Consider the following 21,391-nt stretch of genomic DNA (forward strand, 5'->3'; position numbering starts at 1 on the left):
CACCCAGTGTACTCATATACTGTACACACACACATACACCCACACACACTCATATACCACACACCCACATACCACACACACACACACCAAGTGTACTCATATACCGTGTATACACACACACACCCCAAGTGTACTCATATGCCATGTACACACACACACACATATACACAGAGGTGTACTCATACACCATACACATACACACACACACTCATATACCACACACACACACACACACACACACACACCCTCCCTCCACTGATCCTCCCAGGCCTGTGCCTTTGCCCCCTGGGGCACGTGCAGGTGCAGAGAGGAAGGTGAGGGACACGGTGACTGCTCTGGGCTCCTCAGGCCTGGTGAGCCCAGCTCTCACTCATGAACACTTGCGTTGAGCTGGCTGGACTCCAATTTCTCCCCAGTTCCACAATGTAGTGCCCTCTAGGAATGTTAAGTTTGTGAAAGGCTTGACTTCTGCATTCCGTACCCTGCAGATTCAAAGGTTTCTCTGTGATTCTGAGATTGTTTTCTTAAAATCTAAGATTCCCTTTTTGGGATTCTGAGAGTTGAGATTCTGAGCCTTGGGCGTCTCCATTACCCACTGCCCCTGACCTCTGTTCAAACCCCCACCCCCGGGACCCTACCCCAGCCCCCAGCCCTCAGCCCCACCCCTTTCCTCAATGTCCTTGTGCTGCCCAAGCTGGGGGGCCCATCCTGGGATGGTGGGGAGGGAGGGGTCTCTTGGGACGCAGGCTCCACTTGCCTCCACCACGGCGTTCCGTGTCCTTTACATGAAGTCCAGCCGGGGCTTAAAGAGAGGAGTGGAGTGTGGGAGGCAAGTGCCTGGAGCGTCTCACCCAGAGGCACTGCTGTGTGCAGCCTCTCCCCCGCTCTGGATGAAAAGTCTGTGAAGCAGACCCTGGGATCGCTGTGGTCCTGTGTGGGGAGGGTGGCTTCCGTGCCCAGACCCTGACACTGCGCTCCTTAGTCTGAGGGCAGAGGCACCACCTGTGCCCTCGGGGATCTTCCAGAGGATGCAGTCAGTGTGCCCTCATCCCGAGGGAGCCCCAGGGATCGCGGGGAACCACAGCCCTTCCCTGGTCTGGTGGGGGAGACTAGACCAGCCCAGATGAATAGCCACCAGGCCTGCCTATCTTTCTGTACGCCCCAGGACCCCCCTCGGCGCCGGTGAACCTGATCTCTAGCGTGAACGGGACGTCTGTGACCCTGGAGTGGGCCCCTCCCCTGGACCGGGGCGGCCGCAGCGACATCACCTACAACGCCGTGTGCCGCCGCTGCCCCTGGGCCCTGGGCCACTGCGAGGCGTGCGGGAGCGGCACCCGCTTCGTGCCCCAGCAGACCAGCCTGGTGCAGGCCAGCCTCCTGGTGGCCAACCTGCTAGCCCACATGAACTACTCCTTCTGGATCGAGGCGGTCAACGGCGTGTCCGACCTGAGCCCCGAGCCCCGCCGGGCCGCCGTGGTCAACATCACCACGAACCAGGCAGGTAGGCGGAGGTGCCAGTCCCCAGCTCCCCAGCCCCTCGCCCTCCGCAGCCTCAGAGCTGCAGTCAGCATTTGGGCAAATGCCCACCTGTCTAACCCTGTCTTCCTGACCAGGATGCCCAGCTACAGGCTTTTCATGCCCTTAGAAAAATAGAACACATGCTCTTTGCGACCCTGTGGGCTGTAGCCTGCCAGGCTTCTCAGTCCATGAACTTTTCCAGGCGAGAATACTGGAGTGGGTTGCCATGCCCTCCTCCAGGGGATCTTCCCAACCCGGGGATTGAACCCACGTCTCTTACATCTCCTGCACTGGCAGGCGGGTTCTTTGCCACTGGCGCCACCTGGGAATCTCTCCTGTAGGTTGGAGCGATCCAGAAAGCCCCGAGGTAGACCAGCATGACCATCTGAGGCCTGGGTTCCAGAACTTTCCCCCCTCCCTGTTTCCTCCCTGGTGCAGTAGGAATAATAGCACCTGTGCGATTACTGTCATGAGGCTTAGGTGAAGGAAAGGAAAATGCTGAGCCCAGCACCTGGCCAGTGGTACATGCTCAATAAATGTCATTAAAAAATAAAGTCACTCTGATCATCATTTATCAGAACAGTGGCTGCTGCTGCCTCTGTTTGGCTGCACCAGTTTGGACAAGAGCCATTTAGTTCTCTGTTTCTAGCCAGTCGTTGGGCTGAACGTAGCCCCCTTTTTTTGCACATTCTGGTGGGTCCTGCCTGTCAAGCAACGGCCTGACGCGAGAGCCCTCTGCGGTGACTTTCCTGTTAACAGGCCCCCGCCACGCGCCCTGTGGCTCCTCACCCCACCGCCCGCGTGTCCTCCAGCACCACGCAGGCCTGGCCCAGCGACTCCGTTCCCACCATGTTACCGAGGAGGACGCTGAGGTCTAGAACCACCCAGAGTCTTCGCGTAAAAGTGGTCGAGTCAGGATTCGAACCCAGGTCTGTCTCGCTCCCAAGTGAAACAGGCTTCCCAGCCCGGAGCCCAGGGCACCCCCGCTCCCAGAGGCCAAGGCTTCATCCTCCCAAGAGACCCTCATTCCTCATTCCATCTGAGCACCCATCAGATGCCAAGCTCGATGCTGGTGACCCAGCAAGGAGTAGGCCCTGCCTCTGTCCGCGTGTCTCTGGGGTGGCAGAGGCAGGCGACTAGCTAGTCGGGGGTGAAGGGCTCAGCAGGGAACCTGGAGTTACTCACGCGCTCAGGGGCTCCACTGTTAAAAAGAACAGCCTCCCAAGAACCCACACGCCCTTCCAGCCACCAGACTACTTCTTTTCATGTGGAAGCTTCCTGAAAGAACTGTCTTGCTCATACACCTGTGTCCTCTCCTCCATGGACACCTTTGGGCACTTCCAGTCGGACATCTTTGCCCACCTGTCCCTAGAAATTCAGCTTGCCGTGGGCACCCCTTCCCCTTCTCTCTTGCTTTCCATGCCCAGACCCACCCCACATTTTCCATCCACCTGTCTGGCCTGTCCTCCATCTCCACCAGCCCCTCTTCTCTCAGTTCAGTTCAGTCACTCAGCCGTGTCTGACTCTTTGCAACCCCATGGATTACAGCACGCCAGGCCTCCCTGTCCATCACCAACTCCCGGAGTTTACTCAAACTTATGTCCATCGAGTCGGTGATGCCATCCAACCCGCTCATCCTCTGTCGTCCCCTTCTCCTCACACCTTCAATCTTTACCAGCATCAGAGTCTTTTCCAAGGAGTCAGTTGTCTACATCAGGTGGCCAAAGTATTGGAAGTTCAGCTTCAGCATCAGTCCTTCCAATGAATATTCAGGACTGATTTCCTTTAGAATTGACTGGCTGGATCTCCTTGCAGTCCAAGGGACTCTCAAGAGTCTTCTCCAACAGCACAGTTCAAAAGCATCAATTCGTCAGTGCTCAGCCTTCTTTATGGTTCAATTCTCACATCCATACATGACTGCTGGAAAAACCATAGCTTTGACTAGACAGACCTTTGTTGGCAAAGTAATGTCTCTGCTTTTTAACATGCTGTCTAGGTTGGTCAGAGCTTTTCTTCCGAGGAGCAAGCGTCTTTTAATTTCATGGCCAACAACTCTGCTCTAACAACTTCCAAAAGCTAGAGGACCCCCAACTGGTCCAGGACCCTCCTCTCTTTCCTACTCACCCCGCTCCATCTCTCCTGAGTGAGGACTGCTTATCAGGGGTCCTCCAGCCTTTGGAGGGTGAGCAGCGGGGAAGCAGGAAGGCTGCGGCCGGGGGGGGGGGGAGGAGGGATGAGGTTACGGCTCCGAGAACCGTCCCCTCCGTTTGGCTGTGGCCAGGTTGACATCTGACATTCCCGTCAGGCTCACGTCAGAGGCATTTGCCCAGAATGCAGGAGGAGGGGAGGAAATGGGAGGATGAGGGAATGAGCCAGGGGGTGAAATGGTGACCTAGTGTGGCAGCCAGGGTACTTGAGCTCACGTGGGCAGCGGGTCAGCTCATGTCCCTTCTCTAAGTGGCCAGCGCCACCCCGGTCATGCCCTCCAAACCCAGGCAGTGAGGGCGCCAGTTCCTTTGACTCTTTCCCTCCCTTCTCCTTTCTTGGTCCTTCCCCGAGCGCTCCTGAGATCCTGCTGCACGCCCCCTGAGGCCCTGGGCAGGGGGGGCAACATGGAAACGCAGACATCAAGGTGGATTAGAAGGGCTGCTCGGTAGGGCTGGCGGGGGTCCAGCAAACTTCCAGTGGGTGGGCTTGACCAGCGAGGAGGAGGCAGTGGAAGTTGGGGTGGTCAGGCCTCATGTGGGTCCAGCCAAGCCCAGCACCCTAGATGGGAGCCAGGCTACGCTGACCCCACGTGACTGACCAGGGTGGCCGTAGGTGATTTGCGAGGAGGAGCAGAGGGGCTGGTTTTCCTGGGGCAGCGGCAGGACGCTTAGCAGGGTGAGTGTGGTCCCAGCTAGCATCCCTGGGCCACGCCTGGGCAAGGGACAGACAGAGACCAGTCCCCAACATCACCCATCTATCCATCTGACCTAACCGAGTCCCTCCCTCATCCTCCGCCCCCTAGCCCCGTCCCAGGTGGTGGTCATTCGCCAGGAGCGAGCAGGGCAGACCAGCGTCTCGCTGCTGTGGCAGGAGCCGGAACAGCCCAACGGCATCATCCTGGAGTACGAGATCAAGTACTACGAGAAGGTACCCCCCACGGGGCCGGGAGCGGGGGAGGGCAGCAGGCGGGGGACCCGAGGCTGACCACCCCTCTCCCGCGGGCAGGACAAGGAGATGCAGAGCTACTCCACCCTCAAGGCGGTCACCACCAGGGCCACCGTCTCGGGCCTCAAGCCGGGCACCCGCTACGTGTTCCAGGTCCGAGCCCGCACCTCGGCCGGCTGCGGCCGCTTCAGCCAGGCCATGGAGGTGGAGACCGGGAAACCCCGTGAGTGTAGGGAGGGGGAGGGCAAGGGCACGGGGCCAGGGTCTTGGGGGTCAGAGGAAAGGAGCTAGTACGTGCTGAGCCGGTGCGGGAACTGATTGACCTGTTTATAGGTGAAAAAGAAAAAACTGAGGCCCAGAGAAGGAAGGTTTCAGACCCCGGGTGATAGAGCTCGTAACAGCCCATCAGCCAGGGCCATCATGGTGCCCTTTGTTGACGGGATGATCTTCTAATCGGCCCCGAGACCCTGCAGGGAGTTGGCGGTGTCCACCTCCCCATTCTTCAGGCTAGGAACGTGAGAGTCAGAGCAGTAAAGCAGATTGCCCAAGGTCACCCAGCAGAGCAAGACTTCAACCTGAGTGGTCTGGAGACAGACTCTCTGCTCCTTCCCCAGTATCGTGTCCCGCCCCCCCCCCCCCCCCCCACCTCCAGAACAGAGGTTCCCACAGCATCTTCCAGGATCGGCAGTCACAGCAGCCCCTGGGAAGTGTCAGAAATGCTCATTCTCAGGCTCCACCCCAGATCTTTGGAATCAGAAACCCTGGGACTGGAGGCCCAGAAATTTCGGTTGGATCAAACCCTTGGGGGTGATTCCAGAGCACATTCAAGCCTGGGAATCCTCTGCCCACCGCCCCCCTCCCCCATCTCCAGCCAATCGGGTCTTCTCCTATACTCATCACCCTCCAGGGGGCAGTGCTAGGACAACAGGTTTTCAAGGCTGAGTTGATGCCCTGCCTCTTGCCTGGCACGTCCTTGGAACTTGTGTGTCTCAAGCGCTCTTAGGTTTGACACCACGTTGGCACCGTCCAAGTAGGAATCCTGCCTGACTCCGTGCTGTGTGTCCTTGAGTAAGTTCCCTGAGTTCTCTGGGCCTCAGTTTTCTGGTCTGACAGCTCTCAGTATTGCTGGGATCTCCCTGGAGGAGCTGTGCGTTAACTGACCGGAGTGTGCGGTACATCCAGCTTTGTCATTTACAGTAACAGGCAGGGCAGGTGGTTTTGGACTCGTAGGTGAGAAGGCTGAGGCTCAGAAGTCTAGTGATTCTCTTCGGGTCACTCCATCCCAGGAAGTGGGGGCACCAGGTTGGGAAGCTGGATGTTGAAGTGGCAAATTGTAGAGGGGAGGGTCGGGGCAGAGGCAGGTGCAGCCTATGTCCCGACTCTGGGCTGGCTCAGAGCTGAGGAGGCTGCCACCGGGCCCCAGGAAGGCTGCCAGACCTCTGAGGCCAGGGCTAAGAGGTTAGGCAACCCCCCCACCCTGGTTTCCCCCACACAGGGCCCCGCTATGACACCCGGACCATCGTCTGGATCTGCCTGACCCTCATCACTGGCCTGGTTGTGCTTCTCCTCCTGCTCATCTGCAAGAAGAGGTGGGTGGTCCTGGGCCCCCGGCCACCCCTCCCCCTCCCCCTGGAGAGCTGTTTCTCCTGCCTATCCCCAGCCCTCGCAGAGCCAGTGACCCTTTGTGCTTGGGGCGGGGCTGCCTTACGGACAGACCTGTTCTTTCCCTCCTTCCTGGCACACTTCTCCCTCTCACCTTCCACACTCAGGCCCACCTCCCATTTTCCATCCACCTGTCCAGCCTTGTCTTTCTGCATCTCCAGCTCTCTAACCAACTTCTGAAAGCTGGAGGACCCCGGCCCATCCAGACCCTCCTCTCTCACCCGCTTACCCTGCACCTTTCCTCAGCGACCTTGTCAGGGTCTGCAGCTTTGAATTCCACCTTCACCCTGACATCCCCCCAAGTGTGGCATCTGCACAGGCCTCTCCCCTGAGGTCCAGTTGCCCGCTCCCATCTCCACTCGAATGTGTTTCAGACACACAGCACCCCCAAACCAGCCCCTCCCCAAACCCTGTCTCAGAATGTGGCACCACCGTTGGTGGTGAGACAAGCCCCAAACCTAGCCATTATCCTTGGTTCTCCTTCCCTCACGCCGTGTCCACCCACCAGCCAGTCCCACTAGGTCTCCCTGCAGCGTGACCCCCTCCATCTCATTCAATCCTAACAATGCCCCAGGGATGTATATATTCCGACCTCATTCTGCAGGTGAGTAAACTGGGGATCAAGTGAGGTGAGGCCACTTCAGCTAAATAGGTGTCAGAAGTGGGACAGAACACAGATCTGTTAAAAAACGGAAGACCAGGCTCTTAGTCACTCTTCCACTCGGTTCCAGAGGGAGGTGGGGTGGGCTTCGGATCCCACCCAGCGAGAATTGGATAGATCATCCATAGGTGGAGAAACTGAGGCCCAGGGGAGGGAAGGGGCTTGTTGAAGTCACATGGAGGAGTTGGCGTCAGAAGCCTCACCTCCCAGACTCTCTGTCAGGAGTGCTTTTGAGCCAGGAATACCGTAGATTTTGCTGTGAAGGTTGAGTGGACTCAACTGTGTAAACTATACAGTGTTTTTTATGAAGTTATTTTTTAAATATTTATTTATTTGGCTGCATCAGGTTCAGTTGAGGCATGCGGGATCTTGCGTTGCAGCACACAGACTCTCTAGTTGTGGCACACGGACTTAGGTGCTCTGCGGCACGTGGGACTTTAGTTCCTTGGTCAGGGATTGAACCCTCATCTCCTATGTTCCAAGGCTGATTCATAACCCCTGGACCACCAGCGAAGTCCCATGCCGTGTTTGTGAATGTCAAGGACGTCCCAAGGGCACGGGCTGGGGTGGCCAGAGCTGACTTGAAAGGGGGTGGGGAATACAAAGGGGGAGTTTGCACATGTCCGTGACAGGGGTCAGGGCTGAAGCTGGGGACCATCCCCCTCCACAGGCACTGCGGCTACAGCAAGGCCTTCCAGCACTCGGACGAGGAGAAGATGCATTATCAGAACGGGCAGGGTGAGTACAGGAGCCCCGGGGGGCCGGATGGGAGAGGGGCGGTCACAGCAGGAGCCAGTGCTGGGCTGGGGCTGGAAAAAAGGAGAGAAGGGAAAAAGTGCCCACAGAAGAGACTAGAGCCCCGGAGAGAGAGACAGCAGGGGGGTCACACAGCCCCCAGCCCCCAGGGGCACAGTGCAGTTCAACTTTGTTGGGTTTGCAGAGGATTCTAGAGATCTTCTCTTCTGGAGAAGGCAATGGCACCCCACTCCAGTACTCTTGCCTGGAAAATCCCATGGACGGAGGAGCCTGGTAGGCTGCAGTCCACGGGATCGCTAAGAGTTGGACAAGACTGAGTGATTTCCCTTTCACTTTTCACTTTCACACATTGGAGAAGGAAATGGCAACCCACTCCAGTGTTCTTGCCTGGAGAATCCCAGGGATGGGGGAGCCTGGTGGGCTGCCATCTATGGGGTCGCAGAGTCGAACACGACTGAAGTGACTTAGCAGCAGCAGCAGCAGCTAGAGATCCTCCCAGGGAACTGCACAGATTTCTGCACTCACACATATGTTCACACACAGGCTTTTTTTGGGAGGAGGGGTCATATACTCTTAGACAAGAACCCTTGCTACAAAGAAATTTTTCAGGACCCTGCAGAAACCTCAGAAAACAAGGCAAATATGAGGATACCTACCTCAACACTCCACTTCTTTGCCCACGGTAGAATCAGTCATGGTACTGATTCCCATGGAGCCTGAATGCGGCCTCAGAATCCTTCTTAACCCAGTCTTTTAGAGACCCACTTTCCATCAATGCGAGTCAGTACTGTGATGAAACCACTCTTGGTCACACTCCTACCCTAGGAAAGAGAAAGAGCTTCATAAGGACCTTGGGTTAGTTTGACCAATTGAGAAGGATCTTGCGGATCTTGAAAGTGAGCCCAGAAATATGTTGGACATACTCAGAACTCACTAGAAATGCCCAGATCCTCTAGAGACCTCAGAGCCATTCTGCAGAGACCCTGCTTTCACTTGGCAAGCACTTACTGGACACCTGCTGTTTGCCCCCCACATCCTGAGGTTCCTGAAGACACTTCTCATCCCACCCTCAGACCCTTCTCAGACTCAGGGAAGGGCTGGGAGGGAACGTCCTCAGGGACCCCAGTGATGGGCCTCCTCTCCTGGCCCCTCAGCACCTCCACCTGTCTTCCTGCCCCTGCACCACCCTCCGGGGAAGATCCCAGAGCCCAAGTTCTATACAGAACCGCACACCTACGAGGAGCCGGGCCGGACGGGCCGTGGTTTCACCCGAGAGATCGAGGCGTCTCGGATCCACATTGAGAAAATCATCGGCTCAGGTGAGCTGCAGGGCTTGTGCATATGGGGACGTCACAGAGGTGCCCGGGAGAAGGGCATGCTGGGCAGAGGGAGCGGGGAGCCAAGGTGCCAGGCGTGGCCAGGCACACGGGTGTGCAAGATGGGGCGAGTGCAGAGTTCAGGCGGAGGAGCAGACGGTCCCCCCGCCCACCCCCTGCCTGCCTCACTTGGTCTGTCCACAGGCGAGTCTGGGGAAGTCTGCTACGGGAGGCTGCGGATGCCGGGGCAGCGGGACGTGCCCGTGGCCATCAAGGCCCTCAAAGCCGGCTACACGGAGAGACAGCGGCGGGACTTTCTGAGTGAGGCGTCCATCATGGGTCAGTTTGACCACCCCAATATCATCCGCCTTGAAGGTGTCGTCACCCGTGGTAGGTGCCAGGCAGACAACAGCCTCAGCCTTCAGAGCCCCTCCTGCTGGGGTCCGTCTGCCCACCACCCTGCCCTGCCCCATCCTGCTGGTTCAGGTCCCCGGATGGCTTGGCACGGAAGGGGCCCCAGAGCCCAGAACCCTAGTGAAAGCCCTACATTCCCTGGGCCTCGTGGTGCTGGCCCAGCTCCTGGGAGCTCACAGTGGGGCGGGGGACTGCTTGTTCATGGGGTCACAGCCCTGCAGCCCTGATCCCACCAAGAGCCACTTCCTCCCTGTTGCCTCCCCACCCCCACCCCCACCCCTCCAGGCCGTCTGGCAATGATCGTGACCGAGTACATGGAGAACGGGTCTCTGGATGCCTTCCTGAGGGTGCGTGCCCCGCTCTGCTTTCCATGTGGGCCGGGAGAAGGAAGTTCAGTCTGGGTGATGGGAGATCATGCGAGGCCTCCAAATACCCCCTCATCCCCAGAGCTTGGGCCTAACAGACCTGGGGAAGGGGGAGCCAGGCATGAAGAGGGTCAGCCCATGCAAGTGCCTTTCAGCCCCCCATCACATGAAAGCCCCTCTGCTGTGGGTCCTGCCGCCCTGTCCTGCATGCAGGCTAAGAGCGGTGCCTCTGTGGGGACCCAGGGCCCCACCCAGCGGGGAGGCACGGGGCAGGGGCCGGAAACCCTGAGATTCCCAGCCTTCGCCGGGCCATGTGTCTGTTGGGTGGTCAGGGACAGGGCCACACCTCTCTGGGTCTCCCTCTCCCCTTGGGCAAAGTGGATGACCAGTCCTCACGCCCCACCTGCCTACCTCTCAGGGTTGCTGGGAGGGTAGACGAGACGTGAGAACAAACCTTCGACATGAGCATGCTTCTTAAGCAGGGAGGCCCTTTGTGAACTTCAAGGAGCCTTCCTGAAGCCCGCGCCGCGTTCCTCTGCAGACGCACGACGGCCAGTTCACCATCGTGCAGCTGGTGGGCATGCTCAGAGGCGTGGGTGCTGGCATGCGCTACCTCTCGGACCTGGGCTATGTCCACCGCGACCTGGCCGCTCGCAACGTACTGGTCGATGGCAACCTGGTCTGCAAGGTGTCCGACTTCGGGCTCTCCCGGGTGCTGGAGGACGACCCTGATGCTGCCTACACCACCACGGTGCGTAGCCCACGCCCCACGTGTCGTGAGGGAGGTTGGAAATTTTGGGGTTGCCTCCAGCCTGGGGCAAGTCCTGTCTCTTCTCTGCACCTGTGTTTGCCCCTCTGTCAAATGGGTGCAAGCTTTCCTGCCTTTGTGCTGTTGTGGAGACACCAGGGCTGGTCCCCACGGTCCCTCACTCACTGGGAGATTTGGGGAGAGTTGGCTTCTCTCTGAATCACACATCCACTCTGCAGCTCTCTCTAAAGTTTGGCTGAAAACCCCCAGCATTTTCACAATGTGTTCTGTAGGGATTTGGGCTTCTTGAAGGGGGCCTTAGGGGCTGCCTTAGGGGTAGAGGTCCCCCACCTCTGCCTCAATCAGAGCCTGCCCTTAGGGTCTCACCCACTGAGGTTTTACTTAGAGAAAGGATTTTGTGACCAAAAAAGGGGGTGGTAAGGGGAACTGGAAACATACAAGACCACGTCGTCTGGGCTTCATCACTTGTTCAGGCATCAGTTCAGTTCAATTCAGTTCAGTTCAGTCACTCAGTCGTGTCCGACTCTCTGCGACCGCATGGACTGCAGCACGCCAGGCCTCCCTGTCCATCACCAGCTCCCGGAGTTTACTCAAACTCGTGTCCGTCAAGTTGGTGATGCCATGCAACTATCTCCTCCTCTGTCGTCCCCTTCTCCTCCCGCCTTCAGTCTTTCCCAGCATCAGGGTCTTTTCCTATGAGTCGGTTCTTGGCCTCAACCTGTTGACCGGCTCTTACTGAAGGTCGCCCGGGTGCCGAGCCCGCCACCCACTGTCTCTCGTTCAGTCTCCACTCCTGCTCCGTGTGCAGGTCCCCCCCGCATCAGAACAGGTGATCGTGGAAGGTCGTGGAGGCCGTGTCTCTCCAGCCAGCCTGCAAGTTTCCCAGCCCGGACCCCTGCGCTCAGCTCCCAGTCAGGCTGGGGAGGTGTGCTCAACACGCGTGTGTCCGTCACAGGGAGGCAAGATCCCCATTCGCTGGACGGCCCCCGAGGCCATCGCCTTCCGGACCTTCTCCTCGGCCAGCGACGTGTGGAGTTTCGGGGTGGTCATGTGGGAGGTGCTGGCCTACGGGGAGCGGCCCTACTGGAACATGACGAACCGGGACGTGAGTGCCGGAGCCTGGCGGGGCGGCGGCGTTCCGAGGCCGGGGCGAGAGGGCCGCTGCAGCCCAGCGCCGTGTTCCCCTGCAGGTCATCAGCTCCGTGGAGGAGGGCTACCGCCTGCCCGCACCCATGGGCTGCCCCCACGCGCTGCACCAGCTCATGCTTGACTGCTGGCATAAAGACCGCACCCAGCGGCCCCGCTTCTCGCAGATCGTCAGCGTCCTGGACTCGCTCATCCACAGCCCTGAGAGTCTCAGGGCCACGGCCACCGTGCACAGGTGCCTGGCGCCCACCCCAGCCCCTCCCAAGCCCAGCCGCCTTCCCCGCTTGCCCTGGACAAGGCGCCGGCTTCCTCTGGGCCTTGGGACGGCTCCGCCCGGACCCCTGCATCACCCAGCCTGGGCCCCTGACCCCTGTTCACACCTCGCCTTCCAAGCCCGGGTAAACCCCTTAGCTGCTGCTGAACCTGACGGTGGCGGGTGCCAGTGTCTCCTGGCAGGCCCCTTACCCAGGGCCCCTGTGTCTCAGGTGTCCGCCCCCCGCCTTTGCCCGGAGCTGCTTTGACCTCCGAGGGGGCGGGGGTGGCAGCGGGGGCCTCACCGTGGGAGACTGGCTGGACTCCATCCGCATGGGCCGCTACCGGGACCACTTCGCTGCCGGGGGTTACTCCTCCCTGGGCATGGTGCTCCGTATGAATGCTCAGTGAGTGTGGTGGGCCCACGGGGACGGGAGGCGGGCAGAGGGCAGGGGGCGGGGCCAGAGGCGGAGCCGCTGAGGTCAGCAGCTCCCGGGATGGGTCCCAGCCTCCCAGGTCAGCACCGCCTTCCTTTCCAGGGACGTGCGTGCCCTGGGCATCACCCTCATGGGCCACCAGAAGAAGATCCTGGGCAGCATCCAGACCATGAGGGCCCAGCTGACCAGCACCCAGGGGCCCCGCCGGCACCTCTGACCTAAACCCAGCCAGCCCCTGGGCCCGCCTGCTGTCAGCGGCGGCGGACTCGCGAGGTGGGCGGTCCCAGGCCTCTGCCCTTCCGCCTCAGCTGCCTTCCGCTCAGGTGCCAGGGAGACCGAGGATTCCGCTGCAAGACCCGGACTTATCTGGGGTCAGGCCACCTGGGAAGGGACTTTGGCGCCCAGCAGAGGGCAGAGGGCCTTCTCTTTCCCAGGAGCTGGAGCGTCAAGGCCCCTGAGATGTCGCTCACCTGCCTCCGTGTGCGCGCAGGACTGTGTGTGCGCACTCACCTTCTCACGAGGTCGTGGGAGCCCTGGTGAGCATGTGTGATCCTGTGTGTGTGTGTCCATTTTTCAGGTCCCCCATGGATGTGTGTGAGTTCCGGTGACTGTGCTTATTCGTTAAGGCTGGACGCGCGTGTGTGTGACTGTGGAGGGCGTGTCACGAGCGTGAGGATGTGTGAGAAAGGAGCGCCGTGTGACACATTGCCCCTCGAATGTGGGCCCGGGTCCCAGCACCCACGGGGGCTGGGCGAGGCTCAGCCCCTCCCGCACACCTGGAGTCCGGAGCCAGGGGCTACTTCCGAACCTCACCAGCACCAGGCCCACCCTAGTTCTCAGCCCGGGTGGGCCCACCCCCGGCTCTATCTCAGGTCTGAGCCCTCCCTCTGGCTGGTAGGGGCGGGGGTCACCTGCTTCCCCCACCTGGCTCCCTTCACTGCTTCAACAGGAAAACAGGGTTCCCGGCCATTCTCTCTGGCCACCTTCTGCACAGGCATCACCACGGCATACACGCGATGCCCTCAGCTGAACTTGGCTACCTGGCCAGGGGCCAGGGGCCACCACCTTCCTCCCATTCTCTGGTGCCCCTCCACCGCCCAGGGCTTCTCACTTGGAAGGGCCTCTGCCAATGTCACTGCCCAGCCCTGGCCTGCCCTCCGCTCCCCGGCCCCATGCCCAGGATCAAGGACCATAAGATCCTAGTTTTTCAGCCCCAAGTCCACCCCTCCTTCACCTTCTGGGCAGACCAAGGGAGTGTGTGTGCCTTGTCCAAGGTCACACGGCAGCTTCAGAGTTTCAGAGCTGCGCCTCCGCCGGGGGCTCTTTCCCCCAAATCCTCCCCCACAGAGGGCAGTGGGTGGGAGGGACTCGGGAAGCCCCAACCCCGCCCCCACCGACTCAGTTGACCCTCCCCCTTGCGGCCCACCAGGGTATGTAAATATCTTTTTTCTACCATGTCAGAATATTATTTTTCCTCACTCCTGACAATGCAAAAATGGTCTTCAAAGCACATAAAAAAAACAAAAAACAAAAAAAACAAAACAACACCCAGGGTGAGAAAGCCCCATCCCAGGGGAAGCTGGCAGGGCCCATGGATCCCCACCGAGCGGGACACTCGGTGAGCCCTGCCAGCCCCCAGGGAGGGAAGAGCCCAGCCCCACCCCCCGCCCAGCCCTCCCCGTAGCCAGCACCGCTGTCCCGCGGAGACGCCAGCACTGAGCCCCCTCTCCCTCCTGCAATAATTCGGGGAGCCTCAGCCCCACCCAGGTGCCGCGGCAAGCTCTCTACACCTCTATATATTATATTACTATATCGCCGAGCTGTTCTTCCTTCCTATGGAAGTCGGAAACGTGGTCAGGACACGATCCGGGGAGGACCCTGTCTTCCTCCCACCCCCATCCCAATTTCGCCCAGTTCCTGGACTCCGGATCCTCATGGTCAGGGGGCACACAGTGGGCCTGGCACTTGGAAAAGTGTGGCCCCTGCCCATAGCGTGAGGTGCCCCAGGGACCTGCCTCTCTGTGGGCTCCATCCTGAATCTTGTACTTGCCCACAAGGAGAATAAATTCTGCCTCATCTTTGCCTGTGTCTCCCGTTTCTTTCCATCCCTAAAACTTTGACCTCTCCTAGTAAGGAAGGAGCAGCCTTATGCTGTGTACCTACTGTATGCAGCCCATACATTTTCCCCCCCTCTCTAGTCTTCTCATCTATCCTAGGAGGTAGGATTCATGTGCCCATTTCGTTATTAGAGGAAGCTGAGTTTCACAGAAGTCAGCTTGCCTGAAGTCAAGTTTATGGGAGTCTGAATCGAAACCCAGGTTTGTCCAACTCCGAAACGCATCCTCTGCTAGGAAGCATCCCTAATTCTCTCTTCTCTGAGCTGCAGATGGCGCTTAACCCTGGAGCTTGATCCCTTGTAGCTGGGCATTGCCCTGACCTCGCATTCTCTTGGGGACTCCCCTGGAGGAGGAATGTGTGAGGAAAGGTCTTCTCATGGAAACAGCTTCCCTGGGAACAAGGAGTCCGTTGAGAGACCTGGGTGCTATGGGGCAGGGAAGGGAAGACAGGAAGCAGGCAGCTTCATGGTTCTATCAGGGGCGCAGGACACACCTCTGCCCCCAGAGGGAGGAGACAGTGGCAGGAGGCATGCTGGCGGCGTCAGACAGAGCGGAGCCCAGCTGTGTCTGTTTGAGTCCGTGGCTCAGACATTTGGGGAAAATACCCCTGGGGTCTTATTGATGTGCAAATAAATGATCTCCAGCTACCTCACCAGCTGAGGGAAGGGTCTTCATTCCTGCCCCTCCTCCAACTTGGGAAAGGAGGACCAGAGAGGAAGCCAGCGTAGTGTGTTTCCTACAGTCTCACTAAGAATCCTTCTCAGAGAGGCCAGGGTCCCATATGGCAGAACCCTCACGTAAGCCAGAGCTGTTGGATCTCAAGCCAGATGTATATCCCTCTGAAACTCCAAGCTCTGCTCCAGGCTCTGCCCCATGGAACCAGGGGTTTCCTGTGAGGAAGAATGTGTTACTACACAGCTCTCTTCTTTAAGGACCAACCATCAGAGCCTACTGAGCACCTACCATGGACTGGGTGCTGCTGGGGATACAAAGATGGACATACAGCCCCTTCTGTTCAGAAGCTGAGAGCAGGTGGAAGTACAGAGAGCCCAAAAATGCTTCCCTCAATCAGATCCAGGAGGCTATGTCCAGCAAATGGTACACACAGCGGGTTAGAGGAGGTCAAAGGAGAAAGAGAGAGAGGGGGATCGAGCCTGGAGGGCCAGGGCCATCATCAAGGACTTCCTGGAGGAGGGAGTGTTCAGCTGGGCTTCGGAGGATGAGAAGGGTTTGGAGATTCATTTCCCAGGCAGCCCCCTGTGCAAGGGTGGAATGCAGAGGAGAGAAAGAATAACAGCCACGGGAGAAACAAACTGTGCTCGTGGTGGGAAGATTCCCTATTATCAAGTTGGCCAGTAGCCTCCAATTTAATCTATACATTTTATTCCCAATAAGATTTGAAATGAGGTTTTGTCTGCAGCTTGACAAGGTCATCCCAAAATGCATATGGAATAATAAAGAACCTAGAATAGCTAAGACAATTTTGAAGAAGAAAGAAGAGGAAGAGGAAGGAAAACTTACCCTGCCAGATCTCAATAATTGCTACAAAGCTTTAAATAATTAAAATCATTTGATTTGTTCCCAGGAATAGAGAAACAGAGAAGAAGGGCAGAATAATGACTAAGAACAGATCCAAATATATCTGAGTGTTTGAAATACGGTAGTCAATGAGTGATGTTAGGACAATTAAATACTCCCATGGAAAAAGATAAAAGTACATCCCCATTCACACCACTCACTAAATAAGTTCCAGGTTGATCAAAGTCCTCTCAGCAGATGTAAAAAGCAGAGTACAAAGCTTTTCAAACAAAACAGGGAAATAACTTTAAGATCTCAGAGTAGAAAATAAACAAGACACAAGCACAAATGACAAAGGGAAATGATAAATCTTATTTCATTAAAATTGAAAACTTCTACACAACAAAAAGTAAGCAAATCTGTTAAAGCCACAGCTGGCAGAAGATATTTGCAACTTGGATAACCAACCAAGAGAGAATTAGTTTCCAAAGTAAAAAATTTAAGCTTCAAAGAATCAATTTACCAAAAACACTCCAAAGCAGTAGGAAAACGGACAAAAGATGTGAACAGACAAATAACAGGGGAAGAAATTTGAATGCCAATAAAGGTAGTAACAAGATTCTCAATATCACTAGTGAGCATGGAAATGCAAATTAAAACAAAAATTAGATAGCATATTACACAATCTGATTGGCAAAATTAGTCTATAACACTAGTATAGATGAGCGTGGCGGGTGGGGGCAACAGCAGTGTTTGTAAACTGCTGGTGGGAATGTAAACTGGTGCAACTACTTTGGAGAAAAATTTGGAAACAGTTTTAAGATGAGCAAATCTGAGACACAGTGGCTCTGCCTTCGGTTAGGTGTGTGCCTGTCTGAAGTTAGGTCCCCTAAGCAGTGCCCGAGATTCTTGTGCAGGTGGTTTATAGAGGGAGGACTCTCAGGTGGAGAGAGGGGGTCAGGCAGATAGCATAGGAGGAAATGTTAAGTAATGGTAGGTTCTCAGCTGGAGATTATCCTCAATCTGACCCCATGGGGAGCTCTGAAGCATTAATAACATTGCAGAGTGAATCTGCCTTGAGGCAAAGAGGCCAGGCTTTTGCATCAGTCATTGGCTTATCCATCAGTCATTGGCTGTATCCATCAGTCATTGGCTGTGGGCTGCCCAGTGTAGGGGGCGGGGTGCAGGGGGGTAAACTTATAACTTCCTGGATGAAGAAGTTCCCTAGAAGCTATGAGCAGCTGTGAGTCCCTAGGAGCCAGCACTCACAGCAGCTGGGGGATGAGTTTCACCTGCAGGTCATAGAATCTGGGTAAGAACCCAGAGTGTTTTCTATGCATCCTAGAGAAACTCATGCATGCGTGCATGCCAAGTCACTTCAGTCATGTCTGACTCTTTGTGACTCTATGGACTGTAGCCTGCCAGGCTCCTCTGTCCGTGGGATCCTCCAGGCAAGAATACTGGAGTGGGTTGCCATGCCCTCCTCCAGGGGATCTTCCCGACCTAGGGGTTGAACCTGCATCTATGTCTCCTCCATTGACAGGCAGGTTCTTTACCATTAGTGCCACTTGGGAAGCCCTGGAGAAACTCATATTCATGTGCAAAAGGATATGTGGTCAAGGATATTCATCACATCTTAGTATGTGATAGAAAAATGAGGAGCAGTCTAACTGCCTCTCAGCAGGAGAACAGGAAAATAAGCTGCTTTATAAACACAATGAAATCATCTATCACAGTTAAAATGAACAAACCAGATCAACATGTTCCCAATATGGATAAATCTCCAGAACATAAATACGGAGTGAAAAAATAAATGGCAAAGAAATGTGTACAGTATTATACCATTTATATAAACTTTTGAAATATATGTAACAATAGAATTATAGGTTTTGCATGCATAAATAGAAGATGAGAGTACCTGCCCAGGACAGTAAACACCAGCTTCAGCTTAGTCACTTCTGTGGAAGAAAGGCAAGGAGGAAAGAGGTATTGAGCTGTATTGATCATGTTCCATCCATTTTCTTTTTTAAAAAAAGAGAGGGCTTTGAAGCAAATATGACAAAATGTTAACACCCATTTAACCTGGGTGGGCACATACCTGTATGTTATTTTATTTTGTGATTTTCCTGTATGTTGTAATGTTTTCTAATTGGAAATTAAAATGTTTTAAAACCACAACGGAGGGTGTTCTGAGGAATCTCAGTATCTGGGAGAAACCTGAATTAGCCCTTCTGGGAACAAGTAGAGTGCTCTGTCCAGGGTGCTAGACCCCAGTGACTGCGGGCTGGTTGCGCTGCAACAGACCAGTAGGTCCTGTCGGCTCTCTCTCCAAACTGTATCCTAAATCTAACCATTTATCCCCACTTGCCACCAAGTCTGAGCCACTGATACCCCCTCTCCTCGACGTCTGTGGGAGCCTCTTTACAGGTTTCCCTTCTTCCTCTCTTGCCCCCCATAATCCATTCTGCACGAGGGATTCTGACCAGAGGGATCTTCACAACACAAACCACTTCCCTGGTTACAACCCCTCCAAAAGCTTTCTATCAAGTTGGTAATGACATCTAAGATCCTTGCCTGGCCTAAAGCAAACCTGCTCCAGCTGGCCTCTCCAACCTCCCTCCACCCAACCTCCCCCTCATTCACACCCTTCTTTTGATTTCTTGAACATGCCAGGTGTTGGCATGAGCTCTTCCTCCTGCCGGGGATGTTCTTCCATGTCTTCAAAATATTCAGCCCCCAAAATGACTGCCTTTTCCTGAGTCATTTCTATGTTACACAATGTTATTCTTTTTATAGTACTTAAAACCTGTTGAAGTTATCTTATACATTGTCTATTTACTTATCTTCTGCCCTTATCACTCAACATACTCCAAAAAAGCAGGTATAGTATCTAATTTACTCAATGCTTTAACACTAGCACACAACACACCGGTGGCCTTCATTTGTATTAAACAGATGTTTGTTGAATGAATAAACGAATGATTGTATATTTACCAAGCACTTCTTCTGTGACAGGCCCTTGCTTGAATCTGTGAATTCTGGAATAAACAAGATAATTTTTGCCTTCAAGATGCTCACAGGCTAAAGAAAATAGAGAAGCCAAATCATAGGATCGTAGAAAACTGGAATAAGTTCCCTTGCTCTTGTTATAAAATCAGAGAGCTTTGAGGGAACCAGTTTGTTCATTCTCTACACCCTCCATGTTTCTTTCTTTCTTTCTTTCTTTTCTTTTTTTTTGGCCATGTGGTATGTGGGATCTTAGTTCCCCAACCAGGGATGGAACCCCCACCCCTGCAGTGGAAATTCAAAGGCTAGCTAATGGATGACCAGCGACACTCCTTCATGTTTCTTAAATAAAGAAACTTAGCCTTACCCAGAGAGGATTCACCCAAATTTGCACAGCATTAGAGGCACAGCCTGGTTCTGAACCTAGGCCACTCAACTTCTTATGGCGTGAGTCAAAGGAAGGCTTCCCAAAGCAGCTTTGGACTCTCTTCTACTTACTTCCTGTATTTGGCATCACTATTCTAGGGACCACCTGCAGAAGGAAAACTAATTACCCAGAGGAGCCATTTGAGGCGCAAAAGGAAATTCTCAAACATACGAGGACCTTACCCTTTAATCAGACACAGTACCTGAATTTTCACCATTAGTATCTCCTCTCTTTGGAACAAGTCTTATTCTACTTGGACTCCCCTGAAGAAGCATAGAAGCTCCAGGAAGAATGACCCTCTGGACTCCCTGGCCAAACCCTCCTAGTCCTCTGAGGGAGCTTCTGGGGAGAGGAAGACAGATGGTGCTGCTGGGGGTTGGAGGAGGCATGGGAAGAGATGTTCCAAGGCATCAAGCAGAACTTTATCTGGCCCCACCCGTGTATCTTGTCTCATCCCTTGAAACCCACAGAGGGTCCTCCAGCCACAAGAAAACACTTGCAGGTCCATAAACACTCTCAGCCCTCCTCCGCGGCTGTGCCATATGTGTATGCCACTAGAGGAGTATCCTTCCTCTCCCTTCCTCTCTGGCTAATTCCTCCACATGCTGAAGTTCTCAGACTCTGGTACCCCCTCCCCTGACTTAGGGCTGATGCCGCCCTTCCCTGAGCACCCACAGACCCCTAGGCTTCCCATGAAAGTGCTTATTAATCATCACTGATTAAGGCCAGGAATGTCCCTATGTAGCCAGACAACCCCAGTACCCAGTCCAGGGCTGGATCATGGTCAGAATTCAGTGAATGACAGAGGCACAGGCAAATGACTCTTCCTGGGGCCCTAGGTATCTGCTCTGTCTCAGCGTCAGTTTCTTCATCCTCCCTTCCACATGACCTTGAGCCCATCACATGGGGTCAATGCAATACACACCACACAGGTTTGTCATGAGGATCAGGAGATGATAGGAGGGTAAGACACAGGAACAGTGTCTCTGACTGGAAGAGGGTGACTGGGTGTCTCTGGGATGGTGCAAGGCTGAGGCAGTTGGTGAGTGTTGGTGAGGCATTGGAAGCAGGCAGGGGTGGGCTAGCATCCTAGCCCCCAGTGAAGCCCCCTTACCCTTGTTCCCGTATCTCTCATTTTGCCTAGGGGGTGATGGCCCAGGCTGGTGGACCACCAGCTCTCCAACTCCATCCCCAGTGCCCAGACACCTCTTTAGGAAACCTTCATCTCTCCCACCCTAGGCGGCTGGTGAAGGGTCAGTTGCTGGCATGAAATTCGCAGTCCTTGGAGGGTTTGCATTTCCATGTCTCCTGTGTTGGGGCTGGTGGAAGGTGATGAATAAAAGATGGGAATGGGGTGGGGGGAGCTCCTGTGGCTTTAAGAGAAATGTGATGAGCATTTAGAGTGGGGAGATTAGTGCAAGAGCTTCTCTCGGAATACCAAAAGTGAGGGGCCCAGCATCAAATAAAATAAACCAGAAAGTCACCTCCCGGCTTTGAGATAGCAGGAGCCCAAGGGAAGAAGAAGTGGGCTGGAGGCCTTGGCAGGGGTCAAGGTGATGCAGATCCAGGCAAAGGAGACTGGGAACCATCAGGAGAAAGTTCAAGTGGGGCATAGCCAAGGTGAACCAAGGGTGGGGGCCAGGGCAGTGAGGGGAAAGGAGCCTGGGGCAGCCCCCTCCCTCCCAAAGCTGACATCGTCTTTGGATGCTGAAAGTAATTACCCCCACCTCCACCCACTTGTGTGGAAGGGGCTGTGAAGATAAAGCTGTCTGTATGGCATCTAATGGGAACCTATGTAGGTGGCTTACTGTTATTAATACTAATGAGTCACTATTTACCACCCTTTTATCATGTGCCAGACACAGTGACAAGCG

At 55.3% G+C, this 21,391-nt stretch overlaps 1 protein-coding gene across 4 annotated transcripts in view; it reads left to right on the forward strand.

The window, feature by feature from the left end:
• The window catches only part of EPHA8 (EPH receptor A8), a 35,994-nt gene extending 21,479 nt beyond the window's left edge, over nt 1–14,515 (forward strand). The window contains exons 5-17 of one of the 4 annotated variants that reach the window (XM_043910578.1): nt 1,166–1,501; nt 4,529–4,653; nt 4,732–4,894; nt 6,167–6,260; nt 7,665–7,732; nt 8,905–9,069; nt 9,271–9,456; nt 9,766–9,827; nt 10,387–10,596; nt 11,570–11,719; nt 11,805–11,995; nt 12,246–12,419; nt 12,552–14,515. In XM_043910578.1, coding sequence (XP_043766513.1) covers nt 1,166–1,501; nt 4,529–4,653; nt 4,732–4,894; nt 6,167–6,260; nt 7,665–7,732; nt 8,905–9,069; nt 9,271–9,456; nt 9,766–9,827; nt 10,387–10,596; nt 11,570–11,719; nt 11,805–11,995; nt 12,246–12,419; nt 12,552–12,666 — 2,039 coding nt within the window. In that variant the 3' untranslated portion in view covers nt 12,667–14,515. The other 3 variants (XM_043910579.1, XM_043910581.1, XM_043910582.1) reach the window with 3 other exon arrangements.
• The last annotated feature ends 6,876 nt before the right edge of the window (nt 14,516–21,391 follow it).

Source organism: Cervus elaphus, chromosome 8, assembly GCF_910594005.1.
Source record: "Cervus elaphus chromosome 8, mCerEla1.1, whole genome shotgun sequence".
Classification (NCBI taxonomy): Eukaryota; Metazoa; Chordata; class Mammalia; order Artiodactyla; family Cervidae; genus Cervus; species Cervus elaphus.